The sequence below is a fragment of the Balaenoptera borealis genome (genome assembly GCF_965194805.1).
Source record: "Balaenoptera borealis genome assembly, chromosome: 20".
Classification (NCBI taxonomy): Eukaryota; Metazoa; Chordata; class Mammalia; order Artiodactyla; family Balaenopteridae; genus Balaenoptera; species Balaenoptera borealis.
This window is the reverse complement of record NC_138879.1, coordinates 7,814,274-7,839,091: the sequence shown is the minus strand read 5'-3', so window position 1 is coordinate 7,839,091 and position 24,818 is coordinate 7,814,274. Positions and strand designations below refer to the sequence as shown.

Genomic DNA, 24,818 nt, shown 5'->3' with positions numbered 1-24,818 from the left:
CGAGGCGAACGGGGGCGGGGACTCGCGGTGTCCTGGGGAGGCTCTTAGGGCTGGGCCCGCGCTGGAGGTTCGGACACTCGCTGTTGCTGCTGCCCGCCGCCTTGGTCTCCGCTGCCTCTGCTGGCCGTCACCATGAACCAGGACCTGCAGAAGGAGCGGGCCGCCGCCAGCTTCAACCCGGAGCTTCTCACGCACGTCCTGGACGGCAGCCCCGAGAACACCCGGCGCCGTCGAGAGATCGGTGAGGGCGGCGGGCCAGGCCTCCTTCCTTCCCCGAGCAAAGCTTGAGACTCCCTCCGGGAGGAGTCGGGGGACGCTGTAGGGCGTAGGCCGCAGCCCCTGGCCCAGCTTTCGGGGAGCCGGGACCCCCATTTCCAGGGGCGGCTCTGGCGGGGGGAATCGCCTATAACGAGAGGGGACCTGTGCCCGTGAGTCTGAAACCTGCTGTGACCCAGGGAGCTTTAACGGAGCCCTGAATTTCTGTCTTCCTCTTGATACCTTTAACTCCCTACCAGAGAACCTGATTCTGAAAGACCCAGACTTCCAGCATGAGGACTTGAATTTCCTCAGTCGTAGCCAGCGTTACGAGGTGGCTGTTAGGAAGAGTGCTACCATGGTGGAGAAGATGAGGAAGTTTAACATCGCAGACCCTGCTGAAATCATGTGGTTTAAAAAGTAGGTATGCCTTAGCTTAGATCAAGTGCCTAAGCCAAATCCGCAATCTGCGATGTCCTTTTTCATCGTGCTTGACGTTTGAAGACTCGAATTGGCATATTTTCACGCCATTTTAAAGTTATTTGTGTCGAAAATAATGTTTACTTTTGTATTTAAGCCTTTTAAAGGGATGGCATTTGTAACAAGTTGATCATGGAAATGCTATAATTTTCTATCTGAAGAGTCATACAAATTCGGTCCAGATGTCTCAATTTTGAGTGATTTAAATACAGAATGACTTTGCTTTTTGTAAGAAGGAGGCCTGCTAAATTTAGAAGCTGCATTTGGAAGGATGCTTTCAGTTGCAAGGACCAAACATTAAATATTTTGGGGCAGTAACAGTTTGTATTTTCATATGCGTGTAGATCTTGAGTTTAATATAATGGAAAATATGGGTGGATGAAGAAGAACCTTAGTCAAACCTCAGAATGAGTATAAAGTATTCTAAGAACCCAGCATTATTGAATCTGGTGATGGTATTTAAATGGCTCCCCTGTGCATACAAGACCTCATAAAAACATGCCTTGGTCCTACTGCTGAAAAGAGTATGTCCTTTTTTCAGACCATCTGCTTTTTGTAGTATTTTTAGATTAGAAATAAAACACACATTTTTTTTTGTCTTTATGTAAATAAACACTATAATTATATAATCTTAGTACAAGATTTCTTTGAGTTTCAGCACCTCTTACACTTCTTGCTTATTCCTGGGCATTTCCTGTTTTAGGCCTCTACATTTTAGAAGAACTCCAGTATTTTCATCAATAAAGAATAAATGGTGTGAATGGTACATATTTAAGAGCCAAGAAAAATGGAACATGTTACAAGTTCTGCCTTTATGTAGCAATAGGCATTCCTCCCTTATACTACTGCTGCAAATACATTTGGTATATAATTATTTTCAATTTGACCTGGTTATTATTGACAAGAGGAAATGATTTATTCCAGCCCTCAGGACCACACTCAGGACTCCTTTCCATTTTAGTTACAAAAATACAGTTAATTTGGTAGTCCAATCAGAGTACTTACTAACTTCCAAATGCTTTTTTTTTTATTTTTAAAGTTTGTAACTCTTGGCTGTGAAGGTATTGAGGTGGAGTAACTCCTGGAAGATTATGTTTCTAATTTTCCTGAGTTCGGTCTGTGAACTTTAAAAAATTAGTAAGATTTTATTCTTCCTTAAAACAACACAAAAGAGGAGGTTTGTTTTGTTTTACTTTAAAATGGCTGATGCCGTGTGTTTCAGAGTTGGTTACAAGATTTCATGATCTGTGGTGGTGCATAACGTGTAACCAGACTCCAGTGAAGTCACAATGAAATAAAGTCCTTTATGTGAGTTAAAGATCAGTGGACACCAGCCAACTGTTTTGCGTATCATTTTTTATGACACAGACCTCACTATTTGGGAAATACAAAGTACAAACTGTGGCATACCCTTTGACATCCTTCCAGTATTTCTGGGATGTGACAGGGAGATCAATGTATGTTAGAGAAGGGGATTGAAAATTAGTCTTGGCAATTACTGAACGCCATCGATTGTCACTCACACCCATGTCTTATGTATCACTAACAAAGTTAACTATGATGTACCATTAATTGTGAGATGCATCACATTTCTTAAATGCTAAAATTGGCTGTGAGGAGAGGGATGCTATAATTAATGAAATAGAGTAATATTTCTCTTTCTGGGGATTTTAGGCATTTACTGGTCTCTTTTACATCCAATTTCTCTATCACAAAATAAAACTCATGAGAATATGTTGAAATTGACTAAAGTATTAGTAAAGTACTTTGAGATTTCTCAACTTGAGCAGTGAAAGAATTCATCTCTCCATTCCTTGAGAAAATAAGACTTTGCTGTTAGGGGAATAGGAGTTACTTTCCTAATCTCCTTTCCTGTAATTTTGTCTTTTAACTATACTGTTTGCTATGCAAAAACTGTAAAATATTCTTAAAAGTAATTTCAAATTCTGATGAGAATCATTCATGGTTTTTGTTATCCTTATTAGGTTTTTAAAGCTAGTTGCTTGAAAAGCATCTTCAGGAGGGATTAAACATAACTTAAAAACAAGCACTCAGATTTTGTTCTTGAGTTAACTTTCAAGTGGCCTCAAAAAAAAAAAATCTCAGTATGTTTATGAAAACATCAGTATTTGACAGTCTTTATTTTGTGTCACATGTTTTTCCCTCTCAGTTTCCTAGAGTTAATTATTTCGTGTCAGTGTCATCACTTTACCAACCCAGAGCCTCCTCAGTTCCCTCAAGGGATTGGGAGTGTCTTATATTGCCACCATTTTTAGCACCTAAATTACTGGTTTTATTTCTCAGAAATTCTCGCAGGTTCATTTCCTCCTTTAGTAAAGCATGGTTGTGAGAGAGTGCTGTGGTGCCCTTGCCGTTGAGAGGCCAGTTTCTACATTTATCTCCTCGTTACTTATCTGCACTTTAGTGATGGGTAAGTTTTGCAAAGTGCCTTACTTCTCTTTGTAGTACAGCAGCAGGAAGTTGCTGCTTATTGGTGTTACTTGGAACTCACCTCTGCTGTTCCTACACCTCCTTTCCCCTCTTTCTCTCCTTTCAGTTTAAGTTTGTTTTTTTTTAAGGTAATTTTTTTTTAATTTATTTAATTTATTTATTTTTGGCTGCGTTGGGTCTTTGTTGCTGTGCGTAGGCTTTCTCTAGTTGCGGCGAGCGGGGGCTACTCTTTGTTGCGGTGCGCGGGCTTCTCACTGCGGTGGCTTCTCTTGTTGCAGAGCACGGGCTCTAGGGCGCGCGGGCTTCAGTAGTTGTGGCTCGCGGGCTCTAGAGCACAGGCTCAGTAGTTGTGGCGCACAGGCTTAGTTGCTCCGCGGCATGTGGGATCTTCCCGGACCAGGGCTCGAACCCGTGTCCCCTGCATTGGGAGGCGGATTCTTAACCACTGTGCCACCAGGGAAGCCCTCAGTTTAAATTAACATTTGATATTTGTGTGAAAATCATAGAACCTCAGGGTTAAAAAGCGTTTCTGATGTTGGCTAGTCCAGGCATTCCTTGGATGTTTGAATCTGTCCCCAGCACCCCTGAAAGGTGGTGGGATGGTTTCAGGGCCTCCCCAGATGTGAATTGGCAGCCTACCCCCCCCTTTCCCTTGATTCATGCTCTGCTTGTTGTACAAGCCAGGATAGGCTGGCGGTGACACTGCTTCCAGTCCATTCCTTGAAAAGTCATGAGGGTCAGTTAGGTGGTACGTACTTTGTACCCTAAACTCTTTTTTTTTTATAAATTTATTTATTTTATTTATTTTTATCTTTGGCCGTGTTGGGTCTTCGTTGCTGCGTGCGGGCTTTCTGTTGCGGCGAGTGGGGGCTACTCTTCATTGCGGTGCACGGGCTTCTCATTGCGGTGGCTCCTCTTGTTGCGGAGCACGGGCTCTAGGCGCGTGGGCTTCAGTAGTTGTGGCTCGCGGGCTCAGTAGTTGTGGCTCATGGGCTCTAGAGCGCAGGCTTAGTAGTTGTGGCATACGGGCTTAGTGGCTCCACTGCATGTGGGATCGTCCCGGACCAGGGCTTAAACCCGTGTCCCCTGCATTGGCAGGCGGATTCTTAACCACTGTGCCACCCGGGAAGCCCCTGAAGCTCTCTATATAGATAGATCTGACAGAATAGACCCCTAAAAAATCTACAGCACAATGTAGCCGAGGCTGACTAGTGTACGTAACTCGTATTTTGACTGTCTCACAGATTCTCTTTTGTGAGAAAATCGTTGAAGACTGAATTTCATTATGATTAGAGTTCCCTTAATCTGGAATAATTTTCAAAGACCGTTTGTGATAAATTTTTAATGCTCTCACATTACCTACTTAGCTGTCTCTAAGCTCTGAAGACCTTTAGAGATTTGTGCTTTGGCCCCAGAATGTATATGTACTATCCTGGACCCTTGCTTCGGTTACTAGGGAAAGGCAGTTTAAATTCTTCTTCTTTGGGACATTTTGTTAACAGCTCAACAAATAAGTGTTCTGTGGAATGTCTTTTGATTTTCAAAACAAGTAAAACCTGAAAATAAAGCAAAAACAAACAGGCAGACCCTCCAAAAACTGAAACCAAAAAATAACACCAACAAAATAATAAACAAAAGGGGGTTGAGGCTAAAACATGGTAGAATTTGCTTCCTGGATTAAGTATGAAATTCAGAATTCTGGCCCTGAAATGACTAGGGGGAGAAGAGATTCCACTAGATTCTGCTGTTGGCTTTTTAGGTAGTAAATGATAAATATTAGCCTTAATTTCATAAGAAAGGGGTGTAAATTTTTCTAACCTTCATCCTCAGGGCCACAGCTATCTGGCAGGATTGGTAGTAGAATGCAGTTTCCAGAGTAAGGCTGAGATCCTTTTCTTTTCTCTCCCGTAGACTACATTTGGTCAATTTTGTGGAACCTGTGGGCCTCAATTACTCCATGTTTATTCCTACCTTGCTGAATCAGGGCACCACTGCTCAGCAAGAGAAATGGCTGCTTTCATCCAAAGGACTCGAGATAATTGGCACCTACGCCCAGACGGAAATGGGCCACGGTTAGTCCACGTTTGAGGCTCAGCGGGTAACCCACCTCAGGACTTCAGTTAACAAATGACTCCTGGCAAAACAAACAAACAAACAAAAATGACTCCTGGCATTTGACTTTTTTCTGCTGCTACACATTTGGGATTTTATTTTTAAATGGTTAAATCTTAAATAAAATTCAGCCTCTTATTTTCTGATAGTTTCTTTCCCCTTAAACTGGTCCAAGACTCTGGCCTGAAGCATCTGTCATTGTTATTTTTTAAAGCTCGTTACCATTGCTGCATACACCCATTAAAATGGGTGTTGAGCAGTTTGGAAAGATGGGGTTGAAAATATGGCAAAGCGCCCCATTGTATTGGTGTCTGATTAAAGACTTAGTTGAAAATTCTTAAGAGGGTTCATGCCTCAGCAACATCTGGAAGATGCTCTGCTTTAATGAAGTTAAAGATGTGGATTTTAATGGGGCAGAGGGTTAGAGTGGCGAAGGTTGTGAGATGGTTTGGGAAAAAGTCCACGATGCTCTTCATTTCTATTTATTCATTTTTCTATTCATGTCCGTGGACTTTATATTACCAGTAATTCTTGGTTAAATTGTTCCTAAAAACCTGGCTACTTTCAAAAAGTTTTGTGTTCAGTCTTGTGAAACAGGTTTGTTTTCATAGATGAGGCCACTGACAGGTTTGAGTGTCTTGGAATTTGAGCTGCCCGGTTCATAATGCTTCCCTTATGTAAATAAAGGAAAGTAAAGAAAAAGAATGAGAAAAGGATGCAGATATCAGGAAGGCTTCATTTTTGTGTTTGATTTGGTGCTTTTTGGTTTGCAAATAGGTTTAAGGAAATGTTCTTTCCCATAATGCCTGTGGGAACTGCAGATTCTGGTCATGGTACAGTTTTATGAACACCCTGCCAAACACCCGTGGCCATCTTCAGGATGGTCAACACTGAGATGACAGACCTGAAGGAAGGTGTCCTAACGGAAGGAATATCACGTTCCTACAATGTTCCTCTCTTGGAGTGTGCGCGGATGTTTTGTAATCTTGAGATAGCTTTGAAATAGGGGGCATAAGATGTAAACTATTGTGAGGCTAAGTGAGTCTGATCTGTGTATCTCTTGTTGGTCTAATCCTTCTGCCTCTATTTATAAGGTACATTTCAAATGTATATTTGAAGGAAGAGAGGAGGAAATGATGACTTGAACTTCACTGGTTTGAGGAGCCCGGAATGTTGGACTGAGGTCCTGTGTTGCTCCGGGCGAGTTTGTATTTGTTAAGAGTTTTCTTTCCCTTATTCCTTCTAGTTTTCGAATGCTTTCTTGTATTCGAACCAACTTTGTCTCAATCTCTATGGTTTATTTAGAGAACAGAGTTTTAAGATTAGGTCTTGTTTCTTGCTGGAACTTTGTCAGTTCGTATTAGTTGTGCTTCGCTGACTGCTGTTCTTTTCCAGAGAAACCAGTCAGTTTGTTGGCTAATTTGCATACTGTGACAGTACAGTCTTATGTAGAATATATAAAAAGTGCTTCAACATCAACGGGATTGGAAATAGAGCAACTTGTACAGGGGGAAGATTTGACCATTTAAATTCTGAGACTTTGGAACATTGGTCAACAGTGATTATCTAAGTGTTCTCACAGAATTGGCTGTAACTTCGAGTTTGGGACTCTTTCACCTCTAGGTAGCCGCTGAGAAGTGAAGAGACTCAAAATTTCTCAGGCATATTCCAGAATCCTCAAGAATCTTAAAATTCAACCACTTGCAGAAAGTCTAGGTCACCAGTTTTCTCTCTTCCCTCTAGAATTGTGTCTTCCCTCCTCTAAATACACACCTGTCTGTATAGGCACACAAGCCACAACACACATTTGGTCTGTGGGTGCGCGAGCCTTAATCAAAGGCAGAGGCCTGGGCCAGGGAGGGCACCCTCTTCCTGGGGTTCTGGCGTTAAAAGGACAGTCTGGGACATGGTCCAGGGGTATTATCCTGACTACGTTTCTCTGGGTCACAAAGCAGGCAGTGTGTTTGGTCTTCACAAGTATTTGATCATTTCACGTTCTGGCCACTTAATAGGAATTCTTCTTGCCTTTTCTATTATTGTTATTTTTATTATTAAGGAAAATAGAGCTTATGTAGTACATACTTATCATCCTTGAAGATGGTGCAGATTCTTTGCAGATTCCCATCACTAATACTGAAATGTGAAAATACTCTTCCTTTGAAACTTGAAAAATAAATAGTAAACTCGATTTTGTAAGTCACTAATCTTTCTCTCCCTGTATCTCACTGCTCTGTCTCTCCGAGAGTCTCCTGTCTTCTTTTTCCAGGAGGGATTCTCTTACCTGTTGGACTTCCCATGAGACTTGCTCCTTGGGTATTCTAATTTCCCCACTGTTAGTAATAACAATATCAGTCTCTTTACAGAAACTATGTTCTTTGGGTTGTGCCTTTGGAATATCTTTCTCAGAAATGAATTACTACATTTGAAGGGAATGAACACTTTATAGCTTCTGTTGCTCAAGACGTGGAACAAGTTTGGATGTACTTAGTGTGCTTGTGTCTCCATAGTCCCATCAACATGATTACTTTGTTTTCTTGCTACTTTTATATATATCTAAGAGTTAAAGTTTTAATTCTTCCAGTGCTAGTGAGCCTGGATGTTACATGTTTAGCCTACTGTAAACAGGGTTTTTCTCCTTTGAGTGTTGAATAAATAGAATCTGCATATTGATCTTACAAGATTTTATTGTATCCTTCCAGTATTTCTTTCTGTTGCCTCTGTTTGATTAAACATTTTGGCCTTTGTGTAGTCAGTGCATCCTTCTCTGAGTAGGTATAAATTTTCTTCTTCCCGTATCTTGGATAATTATCTTCTATTTTATTCCCTTTTTTGTTTGTTTGATTTGTGTTTAATGCTTTGACTTGTGTATGATACAGAGATGAGTGAACCCCATTAATATTTATATGTTTATTAACTAGTAGCTCTTTCCCCTTGTTATGTTCTTTCTGGTTCATCTTAGAGTTTTGTAATAGTTTCAGTTTATTTATGGAACCTTAAATATATTACATTAATTTTTGTCTTTATTTTTCTCCTAACATCATAAGCTTTGGCTCATTGTTGCTTTTTAAGATGTTTAAAAATCTGATAGAATAAGCCTACTATTGCTATATTTCAATTTATATGTATTTGGTGTTCTTGCATACTTATTCTTCTAGATGAATTCTGATCTCAATTTGCCAAGTTCGAAAACATATTCTGTAGGAATTTAAAACTCATTACCTTAAATCTCTGTATTTTCTTGAGACGTATTAATTTTACTTAGTCCTCTCAGCCAAGAATTAGCAATTTCTTTCCTATTGTTCATTTTCATATCTTTTATTCATCCTATTAGGTATTTATATTTTCTCTTAATTAAATCTGTAATATTCTGAGCTAAATTACTTAACAGATTTTTAAAATATTTTGTTGCTCTTATAAATCACCTTTCTCTTTACCAGGGTTTTCTATTTGAATGGCTCTAATGGATAAGAATGAGTGATTTTTTTTTTTTTTTTATCCTGGTTTTTCTAAATTCATTTATTATTGATGGTGTTTTGTTTTTGTTTATTTCCTAGGATTATAATCATACTGTCCGTGGAGATACTATTTTGATTTCTTCCTTTCTCATATATTATTCATCTAATCATTTTGTCCTCAGTATTGACTGCTAGCCTTCCCAGCCCTGTATCATGTAGGAGAGCCTGGGAAGGCCTTCTGGTGTTACGGTTTTGAAAGAATCGACTCCAGCTCTTTACCAAGCAAAATGTTGGTGCTTTGCAATTTTAAAATAAATTAATTAAAAATAATATATGATCTTTATCATGCATAAAGAGTATAGCAAATACTTGATTTAAATCAAAAACTCTCCAGGTCACTTTCTCCTTGTAACATTTCTGCATTTCATCCACCTCTGAATAATCCTTACCCTAGCCACAAGAGACATTTTTCTCCGGAAAACATTTTTCTGCTTCAAGACAGTTTCTGATTATAAGTAGTTTTACCCCTGCCCTCCTGAGTGTACTCTGTGGTAACCCTTGGTGGCCCTCATTATTCCCGAATACACGCCCACCCATGACGAGTCTGATGGGCGCCTCTGAGCGGCCTCTCCTTCACCAGGAATCGCTCTGGTTTCTAGTCATGGAAAGTAGCCTCTCCGCACTGTGAGTGGTTGGCCCCAGGCTACAGCTTTCAGTCCTACTTCAGAGTTTTCCTCTTTTAGCTCCTAGGCGCACATTAATTTTTCTTCCTACACATCATTCTTTTAAAAACAGCACAGTTGACATTCCTGTTTGTGCGTGAAAGGTACTCTCTCGTCCCTGGAATGTGTTTTTCCAGGGATTTCCACTTTTTTTCTTTTCTTTAACTTTTTATTTTGAAATGATGACAGATTCATAGGAAGTTGCAAAAATAGCACGGAGACGCCCCGTGAACCTTTCACCCAGTTTGCACCAGGGGTGACATCTTACAGGATTTCCACTTGGATGCTTCCAAGTCTGGCTCTGATTTTGGCAAGTCTTTCTAGTGTCCCCACCGTTGTCCGCAGCCCAGGTTGCACTAGAAGACGTGATTAGGAGATGAGATTCTTGTCCTTGTTTTGCCATTATCTTTTTGACCTGAAGACACATAATTCATCTCAGCTTTAATTTCTCTGTAAAATGAGGAAGTTATTCATGCATTCTTCAATCTTTATGTGATTGGTTAGCTGAAAGCTCAGCCCACCCGCACCCTCATTGGAACACATCACACATCAGCGCCTGCCTAGAGCACCCTGTCCTGATTATTTTCCTCAAGTGGAACAATGGGAGAAATTTTGAAACAAATGTTTAGGCTCATTTCTAAGATAGTGAGCATAGTAAGAGTAATACAGAATTGATTAATTTTGAGCTGGAAGTTAAATAAAATGCCAGTAGCATGCAACATTACAAAGCCATATAGAACTATTTCCTATCAGAAATAAATTCACATAAAAGTCTAAGGCACCTGCAAATTTTAAATGGAAAAGAATGACTTTAGAAAGTGGATTTAAAATGACAACTAACATGTTTATTATCATTTGTGATAATTCCCGTATAATTGTAATGGGAGCTTGTTATGCATGAATCTGTTATTTGTAAATGTTACGGTCTTCACTAAAAATCGCATGTCTTTTTATTTCTGAAATTAATTATTGGGATGAAGAGCACTGTCAACTTTTGTATTACATTGTTTCAGTAGCATGTGGCTGGATATTTGTGATGGATCCAAATGAAATGACCGGAATTATGTGAGGAATGTGGATTAATGCTGGATGTTTTATGGACAAACAGAAAAGATTCTAGCCTAGAAGCATTATTGGAATTAGATTCTGGAAAAACTTTTGTCCAAGAGAACCACTGTGTTCTCCTGTCTCAACTTTTCATTAGAATAAATAAGTCATTGTACAACTTAAATTCTCCATTCCATCCAGCCTTTTCAGGTTTTTTATTTACTTTAATTGCAAGGCTGGAATCCTCTGCCTTGCTCACATGGTCTTGTGCTACACAGGCTTTGGCATTGGTAGCCAATCCCTACTGAGATTAATTAATTTTAGAGATATGAGTAGCATTAGAAAATACTTCTCGCCAACGTAAGAAAAATGGAAATTGCTAAGAGTTATAAAGTAATACAGACAGGGCAGTGCTCCCGTCCATGATAAAGTCCACCCATTAATTCATACTTAACAGAAGGGTTTTTGTCTCCTTCCCTTGCTCTGTTTGTTCAAATTGCTGATTCTCTCACACCTGTTGACTCTTCTCTCAAATGCCCATCCTTGGTATTTCTTTGAAGCTTTGTGCACCGAGGGCAGTCTGGGCCTCTGGATCTTCACTTGGGCATGTTCCTGCCCACCTTGCTTCACCAGGCAACCGAGGAACAGCAGGAACGCTTCTTCATGCCCGCCTGGAACTTGGAGATCATTGGCACTTATGCCCAGACAGAGATGGGTCATGGTACGGTGCATTCAGTCTACCTTCTGGGTTGGGCGGGGCCCTTCGAGCTTGGCATGCATGGAGTGTCCACCACGTGTCAGCAGTGGCATGTCCACCTGCTGTGTAAGATCTGTTTGAATGCAATCTTTCTGCAGCGGCCAGGGTTTTCACACGTGTAAGTCTTGGCATAGACAATGCTTTGGTCGGTGGAAATTAAAGCTTATATTATCACAGACATGCTGATTGATTATTCATGGTTCCCCTTCAGAAGGTCAAGAATTACAAGTCAGGCCTTACTTAATAAGTGATTTTTCAAGTTTACTGAAGTTGTATGGAATTTGTGTGTATATAGAGTCTGAACCCATCTCTTTTTCTTCATTACTATCTGATTATCTTTGCTACTGATACCTTAATGAACTTGCACAGATTGCAGAAGAAATACAGATTAATAGAATGTGTGCTCTTTGACTTGCTGAAGGGAAATGAGTGGCTTATATAACCAAAACATGCAGCATTTTGTACCTTGACGTTATTTGTGCCTTGATTCAGTAAATTCAGTAAAGTTCTGAAAGTGGCTTTGGCCAAAGTTTAGAAAAAATAAGATAAGTTGTACTTCCGGGCAGTTGATTTCACACTCTGTATGTACCGCCTTTCTTCTTTTTAAAAAAAAAAAAAAATTTATTTATTTATTTATTTTTGGCTGCATTGGGTCTTCGTTGCTGTGCGTGGGCTTTCTCTAGCTGCGGAGAGTTGGGCTACCCTTCATTGTGGTGCGTGGGCTTCTCATTGTGTGGCTTCTCTTATTGTGGAGCACGGGCTCTAGGTGCGCGGGCTTCAGTGGTTGTGGCACGTGGGCTCAAGTAGTTGTGGCTCGCGGGCTCTAGAGCGCAGGCTCAGTAGTTGTGGCCCACGGACTTAGTTGCTCCGCGGCATGTGGGATCTTCCCGGACCAGGGATGGAATCCGTGTCCCCTGCATTGGCAGGCGGATTCTTAACCAGTGCGCCACCAGGGAAGTCCCTGTACCACCTTTCTTTTTTCTTTCCATCCCTCGCCTGTCTTTTCCTGTGAACTGGATGGGGCTGGAGGTGGTGGCTGTGCCAGGTAGCATCCGTTCCACATTGGTATCTGTGTTTGCCATTCATTTACTTCTGGCTTCTCTTTTCCTACTCAGACGTTTCAGAACAGCTGGTCTAGTGTATATTTGCCACTTGCTCCTTACTCCTGTACAACTTCATCTTCATTTGATTGCTAATTTGGCTTTCAGCTTCTGTGGTAAATAGTATTTTAGAGGATTTTCCTAAGACTCGAAGTGGAATACTATTTGATTCAGTTGTGCATTTGAAAACGTTTTGTCATTACCTGTTCTGTTTAATATGCTACCTCGTGTTCTATAAAAGTTTTTTCTTTGGTGAAAGGAGTCTTAGTGTCTGATTCCTTGATTCCCACACAGGGGAAGGTTGTGGATCACACATAAACTGTCCATTTCTGTTATTTAACTCGGGAGTTTTTAAGTGTTTCACAGTTTAAGTGTTTAATGAGATCTGGCATTATCAAAGCAGTTTGGTAAAAGGTTCTCAGCATTGGCTACAGGATAGTATTACTAGGGAGGGTGTCACTTAGAACACTTTTCTGTAACTTCTTTCAAATAATTTTGGCACGTTTGTATTAGGATTTAAACATCTCCATTATAAATAAAAATGGAAACTCTTCCTGGTCACACTAGTGAACCAGCCAGGAATAAGTTAAGACTTAGCGTTGAGTCTGCAGGGTGAACTTGGACCTTATTATTGGACTTTTAGAAATTAAAAAAAGTCGCTGTTCCAGGTCTTTTCCACATAATGATTATAACTTTTTCTTTTTTTTTTTATTTCGCCGCACGGCGAGGCATGTGGGATCTCAGTTCCCCAACCAGGGATCGAACCCGCGCCCCCTGCATTGAAAGCACGGAGCCTTAGCCCCTGGACCTCCAGGGAAGTCCTGGTTATAACTTTTTAAGTTCTTGTTTCCCTTTCTAGCATTCATTCTGAAATAAATTCTCAGTTTACAAGAACTTTAGTCGGAGTCTCTTCCTGTCACGTGTTCTCATTCTTTGTTATAATACAGAATTCCAGAACATTGCATTGGTGTGGTAGACACAATACAAATGAGTTGAAATTGGCACACTAACAACTTAGATATGCCTTTAAAAGGTCAGTTAACTTCCCTGTTAAATTCGTATCCTGTGACCTTAACGAAACTATGATTCTAATCTGCCTTTATTTTACATTTTCTTTTGGTTGATCTAAATAAATGTTCCATATCCACTGCCACAGAAGTGCACTAAATCAAGTACAGAAATGGAATATGCTCGACATTTATATTTTCAGCTTAATAGGAACAAATCAGGAAATTACATACTAATTAATTAAGCATAGGAAATTAACGTATCGTGGTTATCAACCATTTGTAGTTCATCTACAGATGTTTTGTTGTTGTTAGATTTTGTTACTCTCTGAGATGCTAGAGCTTTAAAGGACTGGGCAGGAGATTCTACCCTGTACCTATTTTTTCCCATATTCTATCTGAAGTAGGTGTAATTCGTTTTCTTAGGAACTCATCTTCGAGGCTTGGAAACCACAGCCACTTATGACCCTGAAACCCAGGAGTTCATTCTCAATAGTCCTACTGTGACCTCCATCAAGTGGTGGCCTGGTGGGCGTAAGTGAATTTTTTAACAGTTATTGGATGTTTTAAGATTTATTGCAACGTGTTTAGAGTGTAGAGCTTATATGAGAATATAATTTTGAAATATAGAAAAAGCTCTTAGAACTTAAACTATTCTAAGCTATTTCACATTCTCTTGTGTTGCATGTTACAGATATTTATACATTTTGCAAAGCGCAGAAAGGACAGCTATCTTACTCTGCTTTTCATGGTTTTTCAATTAAATATTCTCGTGTGTTAGCATAGTTTCCATAGTCATCATTTAAAGTAATTTAGTTTTCCCTGTTTGGTTAGTCATTTCCATACTGGAAAGCGTTTGAGTTGTTTTCAAATTTTTATTATAAATAGCTTTGACATGAAATTTATTTAATATCATCTTCCATTGTGAGTTATTTTAGGATATATATTTCAGATGATATTAGTGGTTGAAGGATTTTGTTATTCATGTTATATATTTTAATATGTGATGTTACATTTTGATAGGAAAAAAACTAGCATGCAAAAAAAGAAATATTTCTGGGTGCACTAACCAAAAATCTCTTAAAGCAGCTGTATCCCATAGTACTTTCTGCAATGATGGCATATTCTCTGTCTTTGCTGTTCAGTATGGTAGCTACTAGCCACTTTCAGCTTTTGAGCACTTGAAATGTAGGTAGCTGACTGAGAGACTGAATCTTTTATTTTATTTAATTATAATTAATTTAAATGTAAACAGCCACGTGTGGCTAGTGGCTACTGTTTTGGAAAGCCCTGCCTTAAGGGAGAAAAAGGATGTAATTTAAAGTAATGTTCTAGGATTATCCTAAAAATTTCTTTATGTAAATGAATGAAAAATAAGTAGAAAAGAAAGCCTACTTTTTAAAAATGCTATCAAATTAACATGCTGTACGCCTTAAACTTAGACAATGTTATATGTCAATTATATCTCGATTAAAAATGTGTTTATATATTTTAAAAAATGAAGGATTGCTTTGCCAAAATTCAATGAATTTTAATAACTATCAGCCTAACTGGATTTCCTTCTGAAAACTAGGCGTGGCACTGTCATAAGAAAAGCTCTCTGGGCACGCTTTATTGATGGAATCTAGTGTTATATTTAACATATGCTTTTTTTCCCCCTCTTTTGTTTCTGTGAAAATGTAAACATGTTTGCTCACTTCCCTCTCTTGTTCTCGTTGATGTTGCAGTTGGAAAGACTTCAAATCATGCAATAGTACTCGCCCAACTCATCACTCAGGGGAAATGCTACGGATTACATGCCTTCATTGTACCTATTCGTGAACTTGGGACCCATAAGCCTTTACCAGGTTAGAATTGTTCATCTGATGTTGAGGTGAAAGTTAAACCAATCACTTTCTTCTGCAAAAAGTATAATACATAACTAAAGAAGAGGAGGGAAGCCAGGAATTCCAGAGCATAAACACCTTGTGACTTTCATCTGCGGTAGGTATTACTGTTGGAGACATTGGCCCCAAATTCGGCTATGATGAGATGGATAATGGCTACCTGAAGATGGACAATTACCGCCTTCCCAGGGAAAACATGCTGATGAAGCACGCTCAGGTACATTTAGACAGAAAATAGGAGGAGAGGCGTCAGGCACGGGGCTTTCAGTGGCTGTTGGTAATCACGGGGTTAGAAGGGTCTGTTCTTTTAGAAGGTACTAACAGGTTTTTACTTCTGAAGCTGCTTTTACTATGACCATGAAGTCAAAAGCAGTTGGCAGGTATGAAGAGCATGTTTTGTTTTGCTAAACCAGTGGGGCTCTAACTTCTGCGTGCATTAGAACCACCTGGAGGGCTGGCTAAACCCTAGAGTGCTTGGCCCCCAGAGTTTCTGATTTAGGAGGTCAGGGTGGGGACTGAGCATCAGGTGATGCTGATGCTGCCTTTCTGGGGACCACACTTGGAGAACGACTTGCCTAAACTGCCACTTGGTTTTAACAGAAGGAAGCATCCATCTCATGTTCTTTTTCCAGGTGAAGCCTGATGGCACATACGTGAAACCCCTGAGTAACAAGCTGACCTACGGGACCATGGTGTTTATCAGGTCCTTCCTTGTGGGAGAATCCGCTCGGTGTCTGTCTAAGGCTTGCACCATTGCCATCCGATACAGTGCCGTGAGGCATCAGTCTGAAATCACGCCAGGGTAAGGGTGGAGTCTGAGATGAGCTTGGTACTGAAGACCTGGCTTGGACCCCATCCAAATATCAGAATTCCCAAATGTGTTGTGGAGAAAGTGCATTTGCTGTAAAATTAGCTAGGATGGCATTGTACTGGGTCTGAGAACCTAGACTTCCCTTAAGTGGAAAGATGAGAATAACCACCTAATTATTACTTTTAACCTTCTAAGAAAAACAGTAATATTACTTGAGCTTTATAAATGAAATGTTGAAAACACTGAAGGTGGTGTGAAGATTCTAGTTGCTACTAACAGTTACAAATCGGGTATAGTGAAAGTGACATTAAACTTGATTCTCTGTTGTGTTCATGGACATGGTTTATTCTTGCTACTGCCTATTACTTGGGCATGACTCTTTGATAAACTTTTTACTCTTAAAGAAGGAATAAAGAAATTGATAAGAGCAGACCTGCTTAGACTTCAAATATTTAACTCAGTGCATTGGGTCTCCTCAAATTGTGGTCAGAATATAGTTTATTCAGCCATCTAGACCCCTTTAACGTTGTCTTCCTCCTGTGAAGTTCATGAACTTTGGTTCCGGAAGTTGCCATGAGATACAATTTTCTTAGACTGGAAAGACTAAGAAAAATATGAAAGTCAACTAGAAAATCCTGTCCACCTAAGGCAGCTCATCAAGGTGGTTAAGCACATGGTCTTCTATAGCCAAATACCCTAGATTTAAATCAAGGATCTGCCACTTATTAGCTCTCTACCCTGGGTAGGTTCTTAACCTCTCATTTTCTCCATCTGTAAAAAGGGGGTAATAAAAGTTAACCTCACAGGATCTTTATAAAGATTCGATAAATTAGTCTTTCAAAGTGCTTAGACCAGAACCTGGCACATAGTAAGCTCTGTATAGGCATTTAATTTTTTTCCCCCTTTTTTTATATGCTTTAGTGAACCAGAACCACAGATTTTGGATTATCAAACCCAGCAGTATAAACTCTTTCCCCTCCTGGCCACTGCCTATGCCTTCCAGTTTGTAGGCGCATACATGAAAGAGACCTATCATCGGATTAATGAAGACATCAGCCAAGGGGACCTGAGTGAGCTGCCTGAGGTCTGCGTCATGTTTCGTTCCCTTGTGGGCACCCTTCTGGTTCATATTTGCCTATTGGATCATGTCCGGAGAAAATTAAACATTGGGATATCTTGAAAAGAATCCATATATTCTCAAAAGATAGAGAAAATTTTCTAATTGAGAGTGGATCAGATGTGAAGATGCGTGGATTTGTTTTTAAGTTGCAGAATTACTGTACCATGTTGGTCATTTATTAATCAAAGGAACTTAAGTGGTGCCTTTTTTGCCAAGTAAAACAGTTGAGAAGGGAATGTGGGAATGTTACTAGTTCAGGCCAATCAGATGAGCATGCTTTTCAGTTTACAGGGCATAGCAAGTGATTTTGTTTGGTTTTTGTTTGGTTTTGTTTTTTTTTGGCTACGCCACGTGGCTTGTGGGATCTTAGCGCCCTGACCAGGAACCCGGGTCCCTGGCAGTGAAAGCGTGGAGTCCTAACCACTGGACCGCCAGGGACGTCCCTGCCAAGTGATTTTGAAAGTGACGAGTGCTGTTAAGTGAGGCTAAGTGTGTCTCATTGGAATGTGGGCTGTCAGCACCGCACATGTTCTGATGGCCTGTGCTTCTCCCTTCAGCTTCACGCCCTCGCTGCCGGGCTGAAGGCTTTCACGTCCTGGACGACTAACACTGGTATTGAAGCATGTCGGATGGCTTGTGGCGGGCATGGCTATTCTCACTGCAGTGGACTTCCAAATATTTACGTCAATTTTACCCCAACCTGCACCTTCGAGGGAGAAAACACTGTCATGATGCTACAGACGGCCAGGTGAGAATCTAATTCATGATTTCTCATATGTGTTCTCAAGAATGTTCAAGTCCTTTCCTTTGGTTCTTATTCCCATGTTTTCTCTTCTCATTATATTTGTTCCAGAAAGATGTCATTTTTGCCTTCCATCCTGACCCACGGTTTTTTCTTGGGGTCAGGCTAGTATGAAACAGCTGTCACACAGCTTAAAGTCATTTCAGGAGTTCGTTTTATTTCTGTTTCACGAGAAGCATAGTTGCTGAAAGCGTGTGTCCTGGTGACTTTCAGGTTCCTGATGAAAAGTTACGACCAGGTGCACTCAGGCAAGTTGGTGTGTGGCATGGTGTCCTACTTGAATGACCTGCCCAGCCAGCACATCCAGCCACAGCAGGTGGCCGTCTGGCCAACCGTGGTGGATATCAACAGCCCTGACAGCCTGACAGAAGCGTACAAGCTTCGTGCGGCCAGGTGAGCACACCCTCAAGAGCTGGGACGGGGCCATGGGGGCCTCTGTGGCCAGGGGCTTGACGGGAGAGGCGGAAGGCACAAGTACTAGCGATCACTTCCTTGAGCTCTAGTTTTCCAGTTCTTTTCTTTTTTTAACAGATTAGTAGAAATTGCTGCGAAAAACCTTCAAACTGAAGTGATTCACAGAAAAAGCAAGGAGGTAGCATGGAACCTAACTTCCGTTGACCTCGTTCAAGCAAGTGAGGTCAGCGATGGTCCTCTCTCCCCCTCCCCTTCTCCGTCCTTCACCAACCCCCTCATTTTCTTAGTGCAGAAACCGTATCACTGTTGAGTCTTTTTCAAAGGTTCTTGCACTCTGGTGTTTTCTTTTTATCTAGGCACATTGCCACTATGTGGCAGTTAAGCTCTTTTCAGAAAAACTCCTCCAAATTCAAGAGAAATCCATCCAAGCCGTCTTAAGGAATTTGTGTCTCTTGTATTCTCTGTATGGAATCAGTCGGAACGCAGGGGATTTTCTTCAGGTATTTTCTAAGTTTAAGTCCTTTTATTTATGTATTTCTTAATTTTTTATAGAAAAATAATTGTAGTTTACTTTGTGGTTGTATGTGTATATATACATATATAAATATATTTATACGTACCTGTGTAATATCTCTGTTTGCTTGCTTGTTTCTTTCAGGGGAGCATCATGACAGAGTCTCAAATCACCCAAGTGAACGAGCGCATAAAGGAGTTACTGACTGTGATTCGCCCTGACGCTGTTGCTCTGGTTGATGCATTTGATTTTCAGGATGTGACACTGGGCTCTGTGCTTGGCCGCTATGATGGGAATGTGTACGAAAACTTGTTTGAATGGGCCAAGAAATCCCCACTGAACAAAACAGAGGTAAAAAAAAAAAAAAAAGTCTTTTCACCTTTTGAAATTGTTCATTTAAATATTAAGGCAGGAAAGACCTCTTGAGTGATCATCTGTGAAAGCTTTGAAAGCTCTCATGGCCACTTCGGACAGTCTCTTTCTTTGAGCAACAGGTTCTGAAGGGAACAAGGTCATTCCTGCAGTGTGCAGGTTTTTAGTTTTCCCCAACTATCCAGCAACAATTGAAAAATTTCAAATGTATACACAAATAGAATACTCCAGTGCATCTCCCCCGTACCCTTTGTCATGTTTCAGCAACTGTCTGCTCGTGGCCAGTTGCGTTTCATCTGAACCTCCCAGCTAAGAATTATTTTGAAGCAAATCCAAGATATCAGATAATTTTATTCATAGATATTTCAGTATGTATCTCTAAAAGATAAGGACTCTTCTTAAAAAACGTAAACACAATGCCATTCTCACACCTAAACAAATTAACAGGAATTCTTTAATATCATGAACTACGTCCCAGTCAGTGTCCAGATTTCCCCAGTTAGCGCGATTCTTTTTTTTCTCCCCACTTCAGATTTTTTGAATCAGGATCCAAATAAGGTTCAGATAATTTCTTTTTTTTTTTTTTCCCCCAGATAATTTCTTGATTAAAAGTATGCTATTTTATTTTATTTTATTAATATATTTATTTATTTATTTTTGGCTGCGTTGGGTCTTTGCTGCTGCGTGCGGGCTTTCTCTAGTTGTGGCGAGCGGGGGCTACTCTTCATTGTGGTGCACGAGCTTCTCATTGCGGTGGCTTCTCTTGTTACGGACCACGGGCTCTAGGCACGCGGGCTTCAGTAGTTGTGGCACGCGGGCTCAGTAGTTGTGGCTCGCAGGCTCTAGAGCACAGGCTCAGTAGTCGTGGCGCTCGGGCTTAGCTGCTCCACGGCATGTGGGACCTTCCCAGACCAGGACTCGAACCCGTGTCCCCTGCATTGGCAGGCGGATTCTTAACCAGTGCTCCACCAGGGAAGTCCAAGTATGCTATTTTAAATTGCAAACTCCGTATCAGTAATTTTTTCTCTCCCTTCCCTGCAGGTCCATGAATCTTACCACAAGCACCTAAAGTCACTGCAGTCCAAGCTCTGAAGTGTCTTGAGGACAAGTTCAATCTGCTCCCAAAAGTAACTGTACTCTACTCCCCTTATACCTGTCACACAAATTTGCGTGGAATCTTTATCAAATTTAGAAAAGCTAGAGCAAATGATAAATTGACCCTTTTCTCTTTTTATAAATGAAAAAAAAAACAGATTTGAGATTAAAGGAAAAAACCAGATGTGTTTTACAAGTGCAATTAACGCTGAAAGAGACCTGTTAAGCATTCAGAAAAAGCTTTAAGAAATGCAGTGTGACTTCCATCTGTAATGCTGCTGGTCCCAGGAGGCCAGGACTTTCGATAATTAGTAGAATTTAACTACTAAGTAGTTAATTATTTTCACATCTTAATTGTTAATCACTGGATATGCAAGTGTTTTTAAGCAAAGGTATTTTTTAAGTGGGGGTAGAACCCTTCCAAGCTTTCCTGCCGTGGGCCCTGGCTAGAAAGCAGGACTGAAGAAGAGGGCCTGGGGAAAGAAACTAATCAGGAAACTTGGGGTGTGTGTGTGTGTGTGTGTGTGTGTGTGCGCACGCGTGCGTGTGCGTGTGTGTGTGTGTGTGTGAGTGCGTGCTTGATACATTGACATGTTTCCTGCCTGCTTGCCCTCCTTTGCTGGCGTATTGTTCCTGTCTACCTGTTCACAGTAGCATTTTTCTAACACAAGGATTTCTTCAGCACAGACTACTGCAGGGTCACTGCCCCATGTGATTAGGAACTAATCTTCCATTGGAGGGTTTCCCTAAATTGTTGCTCTCGTAGCAGTACAACTCCCTTCGCCCCAACTTCTTGGGAAGGGGTAGACAGCAAAGTTATCTCTACATATAACTTTTGGCAACTGATGGGCCCTCCAAATCAGTGGTTTTGATCTCCCTCTCTCTCTCTCTCTCCCTCCCTCTCCCTCTCCTGAGAGAGATGCAAAAAAAAGGAGAAAAAGAGAGTCACATTTCCTTCTTAGTAGAATAAGGGCAGGAAGAGCTATCAGTTATGGTTACTGTAACTTTGGTGACCATATTAATGAAATTTTCTGGAACAATCCAGATTCCCTCTATTCTGTCACTTTGGTGTAAGCTGTGAAAATGCTCGGTGGTTACAGTGTCTGGCCTTACAAAAAGAAAAGCATCACTCGCCGCCTCTTACACCCAGGAGTTGCACAGAAAGATCCTTTGACAAACCATGTGTTCTGATTTTTGGATCAGAAAATATAATCATTGAAACTGTGGCTAAAGGATAAATGGAAGTTCCATAGAAAATCCGTTTCTTATTGTATATCTGGCATTATTTTCAGTATGTTTCTAGGAGCTTTTTCTGACTTGCTAAATTGTTCTTTCAGCTGAAATCTAATTTATACAATCATTCTATATTTAAAGGCTAAACATGTATCTCTTAATGAATTTTTTCTTAAAATCAGTGTAAAACAAGTCACTTGGTTTTTTGTTTTTGTTAACTCTTTGTGACATCTGCCTCATGAAACCAGTTGTTCTAGCATCAGTCTTGAGAATGTAGTATGTAATTCAGTGGAAATGTAATTCCTGTCTTGGGACCTGCCATAAAATCTATCCCAGTGGAACGGGTAATAGGAGATAAGGTCCAGCGAAGAAATACTGTCAGTTGACACAAGCCTTTATCTTTCCACCAGGAAAACTGATTGATAATTGTGTTAAGACTGAAGTAAAAAAGCACCCTGTTAATCTCATTTGGGTATATCTTTGACTAGATCAGATTCTGGGAAATAACAGAGAGTAAATTCAAATTCCTTAATATTGACCTGTTAAATGTAGAATTGTTTCCAATTAGGGGTTAAAAATCTTATTCACAGAGGGATATCCATGGTCAGGATCTAAGGGTGTTTGAAATGACACCCACCCAATCAGCTGCATAGATCTGGGATCTAAGCAGGTTGGAAGAGATGGTGGACTCTGTAGAGCCACCTTCAGTCCAGCACCTTGAGTTTTATTTAAAAACAATCTGATATTGACAGTATTTTTATTAACATTGGAATATTTTGTCTTGAACTTTGTTCTCTGTAATTAAAGAATAAAGATATCGTAAAACCTCACTTTGTTACTATCAAGATGGAAAGAACGTGCCACATAATTAAACATAAGTTTAAATTATGAAGAATTTTAAGATACAGGTGTAGGTAACACTAAACAAAAGAAGGAAGGAGTGAGAACTGCCTAAGCAGATAAGGCTGACTGGGCCGTGACGCTGTCATTGCAGAGCATCTGAGTGCTCTGTCCACACAGGAATACAGGTCTCTTGGCTGCTCGTAAGGAAGCAGCAGGCCCAGCCTGCTGTCCCTTAGAAGCCGGACTTTGCCACAGATAAGTTTGGTTCTGTGGGGTTCTTTTATGAGCCGTTTTCACAAAGAGTGCAGATAAATTTCAACCTAATCTCCAAAATGATGATAAATCTCAATAGAATTAGTGAGATTTTTCTGTTAGATGATACTGATATAAGCCTTTGAAGTTTCATAGAGGTTTTTGCTATTTGTAATGGATGAAGGTTGATACTTCCTCACGTATTTGGAGTTCTGCTTCATGCTCTACTCAGTAGATAACCGAGGTGTACTTAAGTGTTTGGACATGAGTGACCTCAAAGCACAGTTGGCCCCAAAGCCTTTGGGGGCCTTCATGTTCTTGTCTTCAGAACATAGTACTGCTAAGTAGCAGCTTATCTTCAGAACATTCACTTAACATTAACCACGTTCAGATACTTTCTGAGAACTCACTGCTTGTAATTTCAGATACCATATACCTAGAGGCGTTTAACAGTTCCTAAAGTTAACATGTTAGATCTCAATTCTTGGATTCTCTCAGTGCAGGGCGTGGTCGGGGAAATATATTCAGATTCATCATCCTCGAGTCCTCTGGGGAACAAAAATTCCTTAGACAATTGACTGTTGGTCAAAGTTCCTCCTACCCCTTTCTGAGTTTTTTCCATCCATCCTAGTAGAAAGGGAGAGGATTAGATGCAGATGGCCTGTAACACCCACTAATCTTTTTATACATGTGGAAGGGATTTTATAGCTCTTCTTCAGGCAGTAGCTCTGCTGCAGCTGGAGAGGACCAGTGCCAGGAGAATGATGATTCTGCTTGAGACGAAGAGTTTTTTTGAGTCTCCTCAGATAAAGGTTTTGATCATTTTCATGGAATAACACAGAGATCATCTCAGCTAATTGAATATTTACTGATCCATTCCTGGAGGATTAGACCAAGTCATTGTAAATGATGAAAATGTATTTTCATTTTAAAATATTGGTGGAGTTTTGCTTATAGTTGTCCAAACCAAAATTTTCAGTACCTATTCCTGTGGTCCATGATAGTAAACTTAGAAACATAAGGAAATTTTAGAGTTACTGGATGTTAGCTGTTGCAGACCTGCAAATTCCTAGATTCGAAGGGATTTTGTTTGATTTTGATTTTGCCTTAAATTTAAGTGAGCCGCTGATTATCTCTGGAAGATCACGGAAAATTGGGAGTGATTTTAAGAATTCCAAACCAGGGACTTCCCTGGTGGCACAGTGGTTAAGAATCCGCCTGCCAGTGCAGGGGACATGGGTTCGAGCCTTGGTCCTGGAAGATACCACATGCCGTGGAGCAACTAAGCCCATGCACCACAACTACTGAGCCTGCGCTTCTAGAGCCCGCGAGCCACAACTACTGAAGCCCGCACGCCTAGAGCCCGTGCTCCGCAACAAGAGAAGCCACCACAATGAGAAGCCCACGCACCGCAACGAAGAGTAGCCCCCGCTTGCCGCAACTAGAGAACGCCAGCGTGCAGCAACGAAGACCCAACACAGCCAAAAATAAATAACTTTAAAAAAATAATAATAAATTTTTTTAATGTATAAAAAAAGAATTCTGAACCAAAATAAATTGTTTTGCCACATTACTGTCAACTGTTTCACAGATTAGGTAACAAGTATGTGATCTTCCACATAATATTCCAACTGATGATTGCCACTTTGTAAACAGCATTTTATTTCCAATTGCTATGGATTCAAGGAAATGACTTGTATCTTTTGGAGTGTGTAATTACTTTGCTACCTTTTTCCCCTTTAACTGTTGTGGTTTGAGTTTGGTTCCTACCTGACGAGATGCATTTAGCATGTATTGTTACCCATCCCTGGCAGGACATGTCAGTGAGGGTGGGAGTACCAAGGAGGCGTGGGGGGTCCAAAGCGTGAGAATCATGGTTGGACAGTGGTGACCCACCAGCTTTGCTGGGCCTGCGAAAAAGCCAAACCACGAACTTCTTCTTTTGTAAAACTGAAAAACCCCTAATAAAATCTGTAATCAACACAAAAAGTGTCTTTATTAGGTGATGGTGTTGGGTTTCATTCTGGCTTCCCAGCTTTGATTTTCATAATTGAACAGGAAGGTCACAGCTACTTTCCTAAGCTTTGGGG

At 40.6% G+C, this 24,818-nt stretch overlaps 1 protein-coding gene across 4 annotated transcripts; it reads left to right on the top strand.

The window, feature by feature from the left end:
- Positions 1 to 5: 5 nt before the first annotated feature.
- Positions 6 to 24,717, top strand: ACOX1 (acyl-CoA oxidase 1). 4 transcript variants are annotated; one of them, XM_082371175.1, is made up of 15 exons: positions 547 to 675; positions 3,040 to 3,166; positions 5,098 to 5,258; positions 11,083 to 11,243; positions 13,813 to 13,920; positions 15,114 to 15,233; positions 15,374 to 15,489; positions 15,905 to 16,074; positions 17,005 to 17,167; positions 17,761 to 17,951; positions 18,219 to 18,398; positions 18,537 to 18,642; positions 18,776 to 18,919; positions 19,078 to 19,284; positions 20,347 to 24,717. In XM_082371175.1, exons 3-15 carry the CDS (start codon positions 5,194 to 5,196, stop codon positions 20,395 to 20,397), a joined length of 1,782 nt encoding a protein of 593 aa, XP_082227301.1. In that variant the 5' UTR covers positions 547 to 675; positions 3,040 to 3,166; positions 5,098 to 5,193; the 3' UTR covers positions 20,398 to 24,717. The 4 variants fall into 4 exon arrangements, with proteins under 4 accessions (XP_082227298.1, XP_082227299.1, XP_082227300.1 ...); XM_082371172.1 differs by lacking the exons at positions 3,040 to 3,166; positions 5,098 to 5,258 and adding an exon at positions 6 to 241 and having other exon boundaries at positions 516 to 675; XM_082371173.1 differs by lacking the exons at positions 3,040 to 3,166; positions 11,083 to 11,243 and adding an exon at positions 6 to 241 and having other exon boundaries at positions 516 to 675.
- Positions 24,718 to 24,818: the final 101 nt, after the last annotated feature.

Coding starts and splice junctions, on each gene's coding strand:
- ACOX1 (XM_082371172.1), top strand. CDS start 133: ATGAACCAGGACCTGCAGAAGGAGCGGGCCGCCGCCAGCTTCAACCCG. Junction 242..515: donor CCGGCGCCGTCGAGAGATCG/GTGAGGGCGGCG, acceptor ACTCCCTACCAG/AGAACCTGATTCTGAAAGAC. Junction 11,244..13,812: donor CCAGACAGAGATGGGTCATG/GTACGGTGCATT, acceptor TCGTTTTCTTAG/GAACTCATCTTCGAGGCTTG.